The sequence below is a fragment of the Centruroides vittatus genome, unplaced genomic scaffold, assembly GCF_030686945.1.
Source record: "Centruroides vittatus isolate TY-2023 unplaced genomic scaffold, ASM3068694v2 scaffold_1519, whole genome shotgun sequence".
In the NCBI taxonomy this organism is placed as follows: Eukaryota; Metazoa; Arthropoda; class Arachnida; order Scorpiones; family Buthidae; genus Centruroides; species Centruroides vittatus.
The window spans coordinates 158,171-171,572 of NW_027122682.1; the positions used below are offsets into that span (position 1 = coordinate 158,171).

Below are 13,402 nucleotides of genomic sequence, written 5' to 3' on the forward strand. Positions count from 1 at the left end.
ACTGAAGTGGAGCATATGCCCCAAAATGCATTTTTCATTGTATAAAAAATAGCAAATGAATTCTACTTTTTCCATTGAAAAAAGTATTCCTGTATGATAAGGTCTGCATAGCAAATTTGTGCCTAATTCCAAAGAACAGACAACCAAAAAGAGAGAACAGCAAGCATTCAAGTAATAAGTAATTGAGTTTGAATGTTTGAAAATATTCTAAAATGAAAAATATCAAAATGATGAGATGACAGCCACATTTACAGGCAATGTTCAAAGAGCAAAAGTATTAGCGAGGTTGAGGCCAAAGTTTTAAATGCGAAAACGTGTACGTCGGAACGTTCGGCATCACTTTCCTGTAAGCCTAGAAGTTTGACAATGGTGTTTGGAAAGTCAGTGGAATCATGCTCGACCTTCCAAACGCCATTGTCAAACTTCTAGGCTTACAAAAAATGTCTGATGTACACGTTTGTGCATTTAAAACTTTGGCGTCAACATCGCTATTAACACACACCTATTCATACGATTTTAGGATTTTTTTTTAACATTCAAACAGTTACCTCAGAAATGTGATTACGGGGGTTAGCACTATATGTTCCTTAGGGCTTCAATTAATTAAGGTACTTTTTCTTTGTTTACAATATTAGAAATTATATGATTTGATTTTAATTTCTTTTAGAATTATATACAAGAATAGATTTGTAAGTCTGAGAAGAGAAGCCGTGCATAAAACACACATTATTTAATTAGTTTGTAGAATTTTATATAAATTGCAGTCTCAGTTGTTCATTATCGTACGATAATCAGGATATAAATATTGTATGTGAAGTGCAGTTGTATATATGTAGAATTACCAAATTGAATTTTATATATATTAAAAAATATTTGTTGTGTTAAATCAGATTATTTTTCAGTTTTTGTTCTTTGATTTTATTGGAATTATTGAAATATTTATATAAAATGACCTATGTATTTATATCCTTTTTACAATATAGATAGAAAATTTTACTGTTTCTTTCTGTGATGGAAGAGCTTTGTGTTATTTGATTCATCATTATCATCCTTGCCTGCTAAAATCAGAAGAAATTAAATCAAATACCACACAAACATTTTGGGCTGAAGAAAAAACTGAACTGGATGAATCTTTTGAAATTGCTTCCCGTACTTACGAGAATAGTAAGACATTTTATTGTAATTGTAACTAATCCTAATATATAAAAAAATATATTTTCTAATATCTAAATGTCTTTTTGTGACATGGAAAATTTTATATTGCCAATATAATTGCATGCACATGTGTATGTGAGTGTGAATTCCTTATAATTCCTATTGTCTTTGTCCAATGTAGATGAAATTTTGCTTAGATGCTTATTGTTTTGACAAAAAGTACAAGCTACTTAATTGAATATATATATATTAATTTTAAACACAAAAAAAATTTGCGTTTTGTTTACAAGATGGCATTTGGGGATTGGTACTTAAATTGCAGTGATGTCAGTGACACGAGTTATCTATATATATATTATTATTTTAGATGCTCATTATGGCTATATACTGTATAATTTTCTTCAATTCTAGGAACATGTTTGTAGAAATGAAAGATATTTTTTGAAATTTTTAAATTTAAAAATATCAATATTATACATATTACAGGATGTAATGAAAATTTCTCTCTTCTCAGAAGTTTTGTAAATATTTATTCTTATGTAAGCAGCATATTATTTCAATATCAAATCTTGTTTATTCCTTAAAGCACACCATTGTATATTGATAACTTTTACGACTATTTTTCTTCTGTAGATACTCTTTCATTTGAATGGGGAACTTTAAACCAATATCCCTAGTTTTTGATTTGATGGGATGTCATTCCTGCTTTACCCATTGAATGAATTGCCAGAATTGTTGGTGAGGCTCTTTGAAAACATTTTCTTGAAGCATTCTCTTGCCTAAATGTGCTTAGTGGATTAAGGTTAGGGAAATTTTCTAGCCAGTCCTCTTATAATGTATAGAAGCTTTTCTTTGGCATTTGCATTGATTCATGTGAACTGTGACAATGCATCACAACCATCCTGCATAAAACTACCATTTCCTGCATAGGGAAGACTCTTTTCATATTTAATGTAAGCTGGCACAATCTTACTGATAGTGTCATCAACTGTAGCCTGTTCAACAATGACCAAATCAGTGTGTCCATATCTATAATGCCTTTTGCCACCATAATCTTAAGATTAAATTTTGATGTGGTAAGAAAAGAGATGTCTGGATATCTTGTTCAAAATTCAAATTTTGTCTATTGGTAGTTGGATAAAGTTCAATAGGAGATTCATCAGTGAACATGTATGCAAGCACGTTTCACTGATGAATCTCCTATTGATCTGGTTATCATCTGTAAATCCTTCTGTTACCATTCTCTGTTAAAACTTGACACAGTTAATTACATTTTTGTGTTAAACATTGGCTTCACTTTTAATTCGTAGGCATACTTAGTCTACTTTATCTTGAAACAATCATATGGCTGACCCTTCTTTGGTTGGCTATTCTGATCATTATATACCCATCACTGGATATATAATGATCAGAATAATTCAGTTCTTTGGCTACATATTGAATGGAAGATGCCTGGATGGCAAGAAATAGAGAAGAGTTTAAGCAAATTTACAGTAAGAAACATATAAAAGAACATAAACAGATGAAATTTGATTATTCAATTAATGGGTGCTAATAAAGAATAATAATTGAACACTTGGAGAAATGGAATGAAAAAAAAAAAATTGATGTAGCTGACAAATGAAGCAAAATATTTAATGAAATGCACAAAATGGATTTTGAATTCTAAGATTTTAATAATTTGATAGAGTTAATCTCTTGTTTGCCAGGAACTACAACTCTTGCAGAAAGAATGTTTTCACTCGAACCTTGAGGTAAAAAAGAACAATCAAAATTAAATATTCAAACCACGAAAACAATATTAATTATGAAGCAGATGCAATTTGAGTGACTAGAATTTATTAGACAAAGTAAGTTCAACTGAAAAATTTGCTTGGTTTGATCCTGGGAAACAGTTTACACGAATTTGACTATTAAATTTAATATCATTGTAATAAAGATAATATTTTTTTGTTATTAGATTTTTGAAAATAAAATCTTTTAGAGAAATTTGTTTACTTTTTTGTAAGCCAATAAATCAGTATCACTAATAATATACTAATAGTTTAATAACATTCATCTATACTACTTGATGAAATTTTGAGAGAGATCAGCTATGACTCCGCATCCCATTTTGGCACGAAGAAATTATGCTGGGCCTAGGTTTATCTAATTCTTTATTTTAAATCTTTGGATTTTAGTTTAACTTTACTTAGCCTACCGCTATGCTTCGCGTCATAACCACACCAATGGCGATTTCCATCATTTTTGCAGTTTTGATGTCCACTTTAAGTTCTTGAGGAATTTTTCTTGTTTGAGAAAACTCTGACACACAGTTTCTAATGGAACAAATGTGTTTAAACTGTGCACAGGAAATCGTTATCATTACCTTGGATAATTGGTACCCCACTGTTTAATATACATTTGTCTCCGTTCACATTAATTGTTAAATATAACAATTTAATGAAAGAGAAACGTGTAGTTTTAAACTACAATATTTGTTCAAATTTTTTTATAATTAAATATATGTTAATTTCTTTTAGATAGATCTAAAAATGAATATATAGAAGAATTACTGAATAACGAGAGATGCAACATTAAGCTTGCCTTTGATAAAGTGAGTTTTTACATTTTTAATTCTATAAAAATTTATTAATCATAATTTTTATCAATTATAAGAATTCTGATAATTAAGATACCAATTTTCAAATTTAATTTGAAATGTTACAAACTGAATATTAATTACAGTAGAACAAAGTAATAGAAATAGAATTCAAAAGTAACATATAGAGCCTTGATTCATTAGAAATTTTAAAACTTATTATTAAAATTTCTTGTTGAAATTACTGAATTTCAAACTGAATTATTTAAAATTTAGCACATCATAATTAGCAAATTACATATGTAAGTTTGTTTTATTTGCTTTTCTACTTATCGTCATTCAATTTATTATTTAGAGAATATAATAATAATATAAGAGAACCAGATTTTTGGAACATAATACTCTCTCTCTCTTACATAAAGGCTGGTTCATACTGTATGAGAACAGAAAACAGCACTAAATAGATTCAGTGCTCAACATTTTGTGCGTTACTAATGATATACAGGATCATTATAATTAAAGTTCCACTTTGAAATGGCCATAAAAGGAAAACTACTGGACAGAATGTTATCAAACTTGGTAATAGTTTATAGGAAGTCATGGGATTTTATTTTCCTTATTTTCTGCAAAAAAAATAGTTCAAAAACTCACCACCAGCGGGGAATGGTGCTTTATGCAATATTGTTAAACGAAATAAGACATGAATACATTGGTTGAAAATGTTTTTTTATCATTTCTAAAACATGTTACAAAGCATGTTCAATGTGGCATCCACCATTTTCTGAAAGCAAGTTAAATTCCTCCTGATATGCTAACAGCTACTGTCGAGAACATAGTAATGCGATTTAACTTGCTTTCAGAAAATGGTGGATGCCACATTGAACATGCTTTGTAACATGTTTTAGAAATGATAAAAAAACATTTTCAACCAATGTATTCATGTCTTATTTCATTTAACAATATTGCATACAGCGCCATTCCCTGCTGGTGGCGAGTTTTTGAACTTTTTTTTGGCGGAAAATAAAATTCCACGACTTCCTGTAAACTATTACCAAGTTTGATAACATTCTGTCCAGTAGTTTTCATTTTATGGCCATTTTAAGGTGGAACTTTGGAAATACAAGGTCATTATAATTATTCTCTTTTGGTTAGCAAGAAAAGTTTACAGAATTTCTACTTTTGTCTCTGTTGGTAGCTTATAATTCTGTGTGTCCTTTAACATGGTGACTGTTAATATTGAAATGATTAGAATTAGAGTAGAATTAACTCTGGTTGACTTATAATTCATTATTTATCTATCTTAATTTAATCGAATCCAAATAGATATTATCATTACACATATATTTAAACCTTATCTAAAATATTGAAAATGCACTTTGGGATCACTTACCTTATACAATATTCTCTACTCGCTCTTCTTCTTGAATTAATTAACTGTACTCTTGTTTTTAAGTATTTTAGAACTCTGGTATACGTTCAAAGCATGCTTTTAAGGTGCATCATATTTTAAACTGCATGTGTTTTTCTTTCATTGTTTTGAAGTGTGAACCAGCCTTAAGTTTTTTGTCTAAATTTAACCATTCAATAAACAGTGTAGGTAGATATTTTACTAGTTAATAACAAAGAAATTCAAAAAAATGCTAACAGATACAATATTATTAATTCTTGTCTACAGCAATATTTTTAATGGAATTTGGTGTTTATTTTTAGTTCCAATTGTAATTTTTCTATTATTGCCCAAAAAACTCATAATCACTTCTTGTGACATATATAACTTATATAAACAACCAAGCCTGAATTTAATTAATACATAAATGTTTAATTGCCTGATTTCTGGGCTGTAAATAGGCTAGATAATAATTAACAAAATAAAGTAATTTGGTCTGAAACCATATGCTTAGGTAACCATCTTGTACTAAATTTAATAATTCAGAATAATCTGAAAAGAAAGTTTTACTTTGCAAGTGATCTGGCCAGCCCTCTAGTCTCAATTTGATTGTCACCTCCAGACTTATTAATATAGAATTGTATAATCATACAGATTAATTATCGTGTCGATTATGAATGCGTCTATGTCCACAACGCTCTTATGATCAAACTTCTTTGTTTTCTTAATTATTATATAGCCTGAAAATTCAGCACCTGAAATATTTGATCTGTTACTGCTTAAATGTGGTTTCAATTGATCATTAAATAATTTTATAAGTATAGTAGTTAATTTTAATCATCTATTATATTTCAGATTCAAGAACTTGGTGGTATACCCATCACTACTCAACCAAGTTATGTTTCTAATACAATACCAGATGAGAAAATAATGATCACTTTAGTAGCATATTTGAATAGTCGACTGATGGACTTGAGTCAGGAAATTCGTGCTGCTAGAATTATACAGCTTGCTTGGAGACGTAGGAAACTTCAAAAGCAAATAAAACAGAGAGAGGTGAGCAAAACATTAAATAAGTTACATTGGAAAATAATTTTGCATACATTTCTATATAATTTTTTTTACGAATATAGTAGGACATTGATTATCCAAATCAATTGGGATCAAGCATAGTTGGATACGTGAATGTTCGGATAATTGAACATTGACCTATTTATTAACTAGTGTGAACTTGCATATCATACAATACAATAGCGCACAAAATGAAATAAGTGTGGTACAATATCTTATTTGCAAAAGTAACAGCTGCTTTTTCTTTGTATCAAGTTGATTTTTGGTTTTTTGCAATGAGATCTCTGACATGTTTTAGAAGTAACTGTAAGGCAATATTCTAATTGTGGTTTGTCTCACAGTATTGCCGTTTTCATTCATCTAGTTAAAACATACATTTAAGACATTGTTTTTAGCAATCCGAAGAAACATAAGAAATGGAAATGAAAAAAAAAAACAAAAAAACAAGATTGATTTGGATTGGAGTAGTGAGATATGGCAATTCAACCCATGGGTGATCTGCCAAGAGGGAATTCCTTTCGGGAGGACTTTCTATGGGAAACTTACTCTTATTTGTGTTAGATGTGTGAAGAAAACCCAGAAAACTCCACATGCCAGCTTATGAGTCAGGCGTGAATCCACGTGTTCCAGTGTTCAGTGATTTTATTCACTTGGTTACTAGCTGAAGAGAGGAAAAGAGGAAGGAGAAAGGTTATATTTGATATTTTGGATAATTGGTGTTTGAGTAATCAATGTTCCACTGTAAATGATGATTTTAGATGTTTAAAATTCTCTCTAAAATTTCCGAAATAGAAATTGTTTTATAATATTTTTAATAAACATAGTATAAAAAGACCAAATGTTAGTTTTGTTGAGTATAAAATAAATAGTAAAAATTTATAAAACAAGGTTGTTTTTTATATCTAACATATATAATTGACATAAGCAAAAGATTATAATGGCCAGATTGATAATTGAGTAGATACATTAATTAATGTATAAAAATTAGAACATAATCATGTAACAGTTGCATGTGTATGACATATTTTGGTCACCTAACTGTTGCACAAGCTGTGATGCACAAAGAAGGGATGCAAAAATGCTAATTGGGCACAGAATTTTTCTACCTTCAATAAAAAAAAATAGACATTTATGTATTCTGTTATAAATATTTGTGTTTTTGTAATTCTATTTTTCTTTTTTTACTGATTTTACTGATTATTTGTAGAAAAATTTATTGTTTTTTTGTTATATTCCTATTGACATTTGAAACATTTTTGTTTACGTAAGTTGGGCGAATGCATATATTGAAACAGCTTTAAAGGAAAACATGACTAAAGAAAAGTTTGCACACTTCTAGCATAGATGACTATTAACTTAAACAAATATTTTAAAAATAAATCTTTAATAAAGTAAGAATAAATACATTATATTTTATAATATAAAATGCTAAATCTTTTTTTTTCATTCAATTAAAGTCAAACTGAAAAGATTATTAAAACATACAAAAAAAAAAAGGATTAAATTGCCTTAGTACACAGACAATGAAGAGACTATTGTCCTTCATTTAATTCAGGTCTTCTTAACCTTTAAGAAATTGTTAGCAATTCACTTTCCCTGAAAAGTTTCATCAACAGGCGGATCCGAGGAGATGCAGAGTGTGCGTACATACTCCCTAAAATCAAAATTCTAAGTAGAAAAGAGTTTTCTATAGTACAACTACAAAGCTAGATTTGCAAGTACCAGTTTCAATCTCATAGTGCATTGCAAACTGGCATATAATTTCTCCAGCAGGTAGAATCCTAAACTTGCAAATTCCCCTACTAGAATAATTGTGACCTATTCTTAGTGACAGTTGTATTTTTTGCCTAAAGGTGCGCAAACGCGGGCTGACTGATAGCCCGACCAACTCGTCACCGATGACACAGACTGCCAACCAATTATTAGCCCTCCGACTTACAACTTGCAACAATTTAACTGCCGATCTAACCAGATACCGACCTGATTTAAAAAGGCGACAAGATATTGCTTTTGTGTCTGAATAAAAGCATCGATAAAATACAAAAAGAAGTTGCTACTTTATGTGTAACTGAGAAAGACGTTTTGCTTTTCTGTGGCGTAAGTTTTCTGATAAAATAATGACACGTGTTTGTGGACAAACTTTGTTGAAATTTGACAAAACAACTGTGATACAAAAATTAAATAGCCACAGTATTGTTAGATCTGACACTAAAAATTTGTTATTTTCTTGTCTTGATACTAAAAATAATTGATTTTGATATTGACGTTCACATGAAGTGCGCCCCTAAATGAAATTCCTGTGTTCGCCCATGATCGAGGATGTATAATTTGATAAAACGTCTATTGAAACTTATTCCATTACAAACCTGAAGTGTATTGTACTTATATGAAAATAAATTATCTGGTTTGTAGAAAATTATTTACACTTCTATCTTAAATACTTCTATGGCAGTTAATAGGTCTTATTAAAATTTTTATTGTGAAAGTTTTTATATAGCTTTTGAAATATAAAAACATATAGTCATTTTTTAAATATTTTATATGAAATAAAATGTACAAAGTATAAAGAAATATGTGTATGAATATATAAAAGTATATATAAAAGAAACATTAATAGCTATTGATTATGAGGGTTGATGTTAGATGAATTATATCAGAAGAAATTGGGGAAGAATGAATGAACATCATTTTTCAAACACCGACTTGATGTTATTTGATCCTCATTTTCAGTTTTATTGTTAACCTTTCTTTTAAAATGATATTTTTACATTAATAAAGGTTACAAAATGTAAATAAATGTATTTGCACACAATTATAAAATAAAATACTATTTCCATTCATTAATCTGTTATTATAAATGTGAAATAGAAAGAAAATGGGATTGAATAATTGCTTCTTATTGAAATCATAACATACTGCTTGATGAATAAAGTAGTACTAGGCACGAGCATCTGCAGAAAATTTTCCAGGTGGCAAAGCTTAGAAACAAATAATTACATCATTAAATTTTTATTTAATTTCTTAGGGTTTTTCACAAATTGATTATAGAATACGGTATTGCATTAATACAGAAAGGCAGACAAAGCTTTCTATGGTCGAGGGTGTAAGGACACATATCTCAATTACTTTTACAACTATAATTTGTGGAATCTTTTACTCAATTCCAGGGAGGGATGAGTGCTCTGTTTGTCTGTGAAGTGTTGACCTTTGCCGTAAACATTTGGATTAAAGCAATGGTTCTTAATCATTTCTGCTTCCTTGTACCTGTTGAAGATTTTATACACATTCACCCTTGATAAGAAAATTGTTAAATGTTTTTCAATTTAAAAAGTATGGGATCATCTTGCACCTTTTTTCCTCCACCATGATGATTATGATGATTATTTAGCCTTATATAACTGTAAATTTTAAATCATTGTAGGTTTTATTACATAAGAATTTTTAAATTATTTATAAACTTTATTTACATTATAATATGTAAATTTTCTTTTTAGCTGGAAAGAAAAGCTGCTATCATTATTCAAAACTGTGTAAAAAAATTTCTTGCCAAGCAAAAGATGGAAAAACAACGAAGATCTGCCCTCATAATACAAAAAACTTGGCGAGGTTACAAAGCAAGGCAGTTGAGAAATAATTTACGATTAGAGATGATAAAACAACATCAGGAGAAAATGGCTACATTAATACAGGTAAATTTAATATTTGATATTTTAGTTTCAAATAACAAATGATGATTTAATATTTTTTTTCTTTTAGAAAACATTTAGAGGATATTTAGCTAGGAAAACATTAGACAGAAAGAAAAATGCTACCATTTTGTTACAGGCACACGTGCGTCGTTATCTAGCCCAAAAAAAATACAAGAGAATATATAAAGCCATACTTAGTCTACAGAATTATTTCCGTTCATCGAAACTTGCCAAACTAGAAAGAAAAAAGTATTTACACTTAAAACAATCTGTAATTTTAATTCAGAGCCATTTCAAGAGGATAATTGAACAGAAAAGATACAGAGTTCTATACCGTTCAGCAGTTATTTTACAATCATATACAAGGATGTGGATTGCTAAAACAAATTATTTAAAGACAAAATCTGCCATCATTACAATACAGCAGAGATATCGGGCAATTCTAAAGGGGAGGTTAATCAGGGAGGAATATCTGTCATTAAGAAATGCTGCCATTAAAATTCAAAACTGGTTTCGTGGCATTAGAATTAGAAGGGGATATTTAAAGAAAAAACAAGCTGCTGTAATAATACAAAAATATGCGAGACAATACACAGCCCAAAAAACCTTTAAGAAGACTAAAATAGTTGTTATGAATGTTCAGAGAAGATGGAGGGCTACTTTGTTAATGAGAAAAGAGAGAGAAAAATGTCTTATTTATAAAAATAAAATCATTTTAGTGCAGTCATATGTGAGAAAATGGGTTTGTCAACAACAATGGAAAAAAATTAGAAAATCTGCTATTATTATACAAGCAGCTTTTAAAGGTTTAAAAGCAAGAAAACAGTATAACGAAACAAAATGGGCAACAATGATTATACAAAAAAGATGGAGGGCATATCAGTTTGGAAAGAAAGAGAGAGAGAATTACATTAAAATTTACAGAGCTACCATTCTTATTCAATCTTTATTTCGATGTTACACAGCGAGAAAAGAATTTGTACGACAGAAGATGGCTGCTGTTACAATTCAAGCTTTTGTTCGCATGTTTTTAACGAAGAAGCGATATTTATCGTTAAAATACTCTGTTAATGTAATAGAAAAAATTCGAATTGCTCAGATACTTAGCAGAAAACAGAGAGAAGCTTTCATTAAAATGAAAAAGTCTGCAATAATGGTTCAGTCAGTTTATAGAGGTTACTATCAGAGAAAAGTTTACCTAAGAAAACGGCAAGCGGCAGTTATACTACAGTCGTCAATAAGAAGTTGGTTAGTACGATGCAGTTTTAAAAAATTGCATGCCGCAGCCATCTCTATTCAGAAATTTTACAAATCTGTTTTACTAATGAGATGCCAGCGAGAAGAATTTTTGAAATTAAAAAAATATTCCATTTTTATTCAGTCTCGATGGAAATCTAAGAAAATGCAAAAAGATTACATTGAGAAAAAATCTGCCGCTGTTACTATTCAAAGACAATATAGAGCTAAATTAACTGGTAAGAAAGTAAGAGAGGATTATTTAAGAAAAAAGTCCGCTGTACTTACAATTCAGTCAGCATGTAGAGGTTTTTTGTGCAGAAAACAATTTAGACAGTTGAAAGCTATTATCATGATTCAGTCTCATGTTAGGAGATATTTAATTCAGAAAAACTACAAAATACTTTTGAGGGCTACTGTTAAAATTCAATCGCTGGTACGCATGTATCAACAGAGATCGAGATATTTAAAAGTGCGTAATGCTGCAATTACATTACAACGACATTTTCGCATCAGAAGAGAGGCACTGCAAGTGAGAAATCAGTTCCTTTTACTGCGTGCCTCTTCTGTTAAATTACAAGCATGCATAAGAATGAGAATACAGAGGAAACAATATATAGCACAAAAAACATCTTGTATAAAAATTCAATCTTTGTGGAGAGGTTATAGTTGTAGAAAATTGATTCGAAGAATGAATATGTCAGCAGTTGTGATACAAACATATTATAGAGCATATTTAAAAGGCAAGGAAGAAAGGAATAAGTATATGCAGGTAAAAAATTCTACGATTACTTTACAGTCTTGGTTTAGAATGGTGCTAGTGCATCAACAATATGTCAAACAGAAAAGTGCCTGCATATTGATTCAATCCTATTTTCGAGCATATATACAAAGAAAGGAATTGTGTAAGATGAAAAAGAGTGCAGTAATTATTCAACAGCATTTTCGAGCATACTATTATGGTAAGAAAGTACGTGACAATTATAAAAAGACGAGGCTTTCGGTCATTAAGATACAGTCGACAGTTCGAAGATTCATTGCTAGGAAAAAATTTCTACAGCATCAAGAAGCTGTAATTAAAATTCAAGCTTGGTATAAGGGAAAGAAAGCTGTTCGAGAATATAGAAGAATTTACAGTGCTGTTCTCACTATACAGAAATACTTCAAAAGATTCCTGTTTGAAAAACAGCTGCATCTTGAATACCTTCAAAGGAAGAAAGCTGTAGGTATAATAGAAAGAGCATACAAATCTTATAAAGAGAGAAAATTAAGATATTTAATGGCTGTTATCAAGATTCAGTCTCTTGTTCGGATGCATTTGGTTCGAAATAACTATCTGACGACAAAGAAAGCCTGTTTGAGATTGCAGGCCATTTATTGCATGAAACGAGAAAAGAAAAAATATTTGCAAACAAGAAATGCTGTCATTACACTACAAAGATATTTTAAAGCTACAATCAAGCGAAATTTTCACATGAAACAGTACTTAATTATGAAAAAGGCATGTGTTGTTATCCAGGCATGGTGGCGGCAATGTTTAGTGCGTAAACATCAGCAAAGACGGGAGAATGCAGCAAAAGTAATTCAGAGAAAGTTCAGAACACTAAAAACGAGAAGAGAATTTTTAAATTTAAGGAAAGCTTCAATTATTGTACAGAAAAGATGGAAAGCAATACTACTGCAACGAACTTTAAAAGCAGAATTTATAAAGCAATGGAAAGCTGCAATAATCATCCAGAGGTTTTATATTAAATACAAAATTGTAAAAGAAATTAAAACACTCTATTCAACTTGTGTATTGAGACCTACAGTTTCATTTTTTCTTCTAGAAATTCATTATTTGCGTGCAAAAGCTGCCATGAAAATACAATCTTGGTATAAAATGATTCTGTGCAAACGATTATTTGATTGCATGAAACGTCCTCCTCTGAAAAGTTTTGCTAAACTATATATGCAAACATCAGATTTACAGTCAAAAATTTTATTTTATAAGAACCTTAATGCAGTTATAATTCAATCTTGGTACAGAAGATATTATCAAAAAAAATGTTATCTTGACGCAAGAAAGAAAATTATCAAAATACAATCTTGCTACCGTAGTTTTCGAGAGAGAAGACGTTATCTGAGAATTCGCAGCGCTGCAATTTTGATACAACGGAGGTGGCGAAGTTATAAAGCCGAACAGCAAAAAATTAAAAAGTAAGTGTTTCCATTTTTGAATATTTATTACTATTTTATTAACTACCGTTATATGATTTATCAAAAATTATTCGTAATTCAAGT

At 29.8% G+C, this 13,402-nt stretch overlaps 1 protein-coding gene across 1 annotated transcript in view; it reads left to right on the top strand.

Moving 5' to 3' along the window:
* LOC136987367 (abnormal spindle-like microcephaly-associated protein homolog) overlaps positions 1-13,402 on the top strand; it is a 46,629-nt gene that overhangs the window by 26,842 nt on the left and 6,385 nt on the right. The window contains exons 13-17 of the mRNA XM_067285098.1: positions 984-1,164; positions 3,678-3,751; positions 5,979-6,179; positions 9,689-9,883; positions 9,951-13,318. Coding sequence (XP_067141199.1) covers positions 984-1,164; positions 3,678-3,751; positions 5,979-6,179; positions 9,689-9,883; positions 9,951-13,318 — 4,019 coding nt within the window. The remainder of the gene's footprint in view (positions 1-983; positions 1,165-3,677; positions 3,752-5,978; positions 6,180-9,688; positions 9,884-9,950; positions 13,319-13,402) is intronic.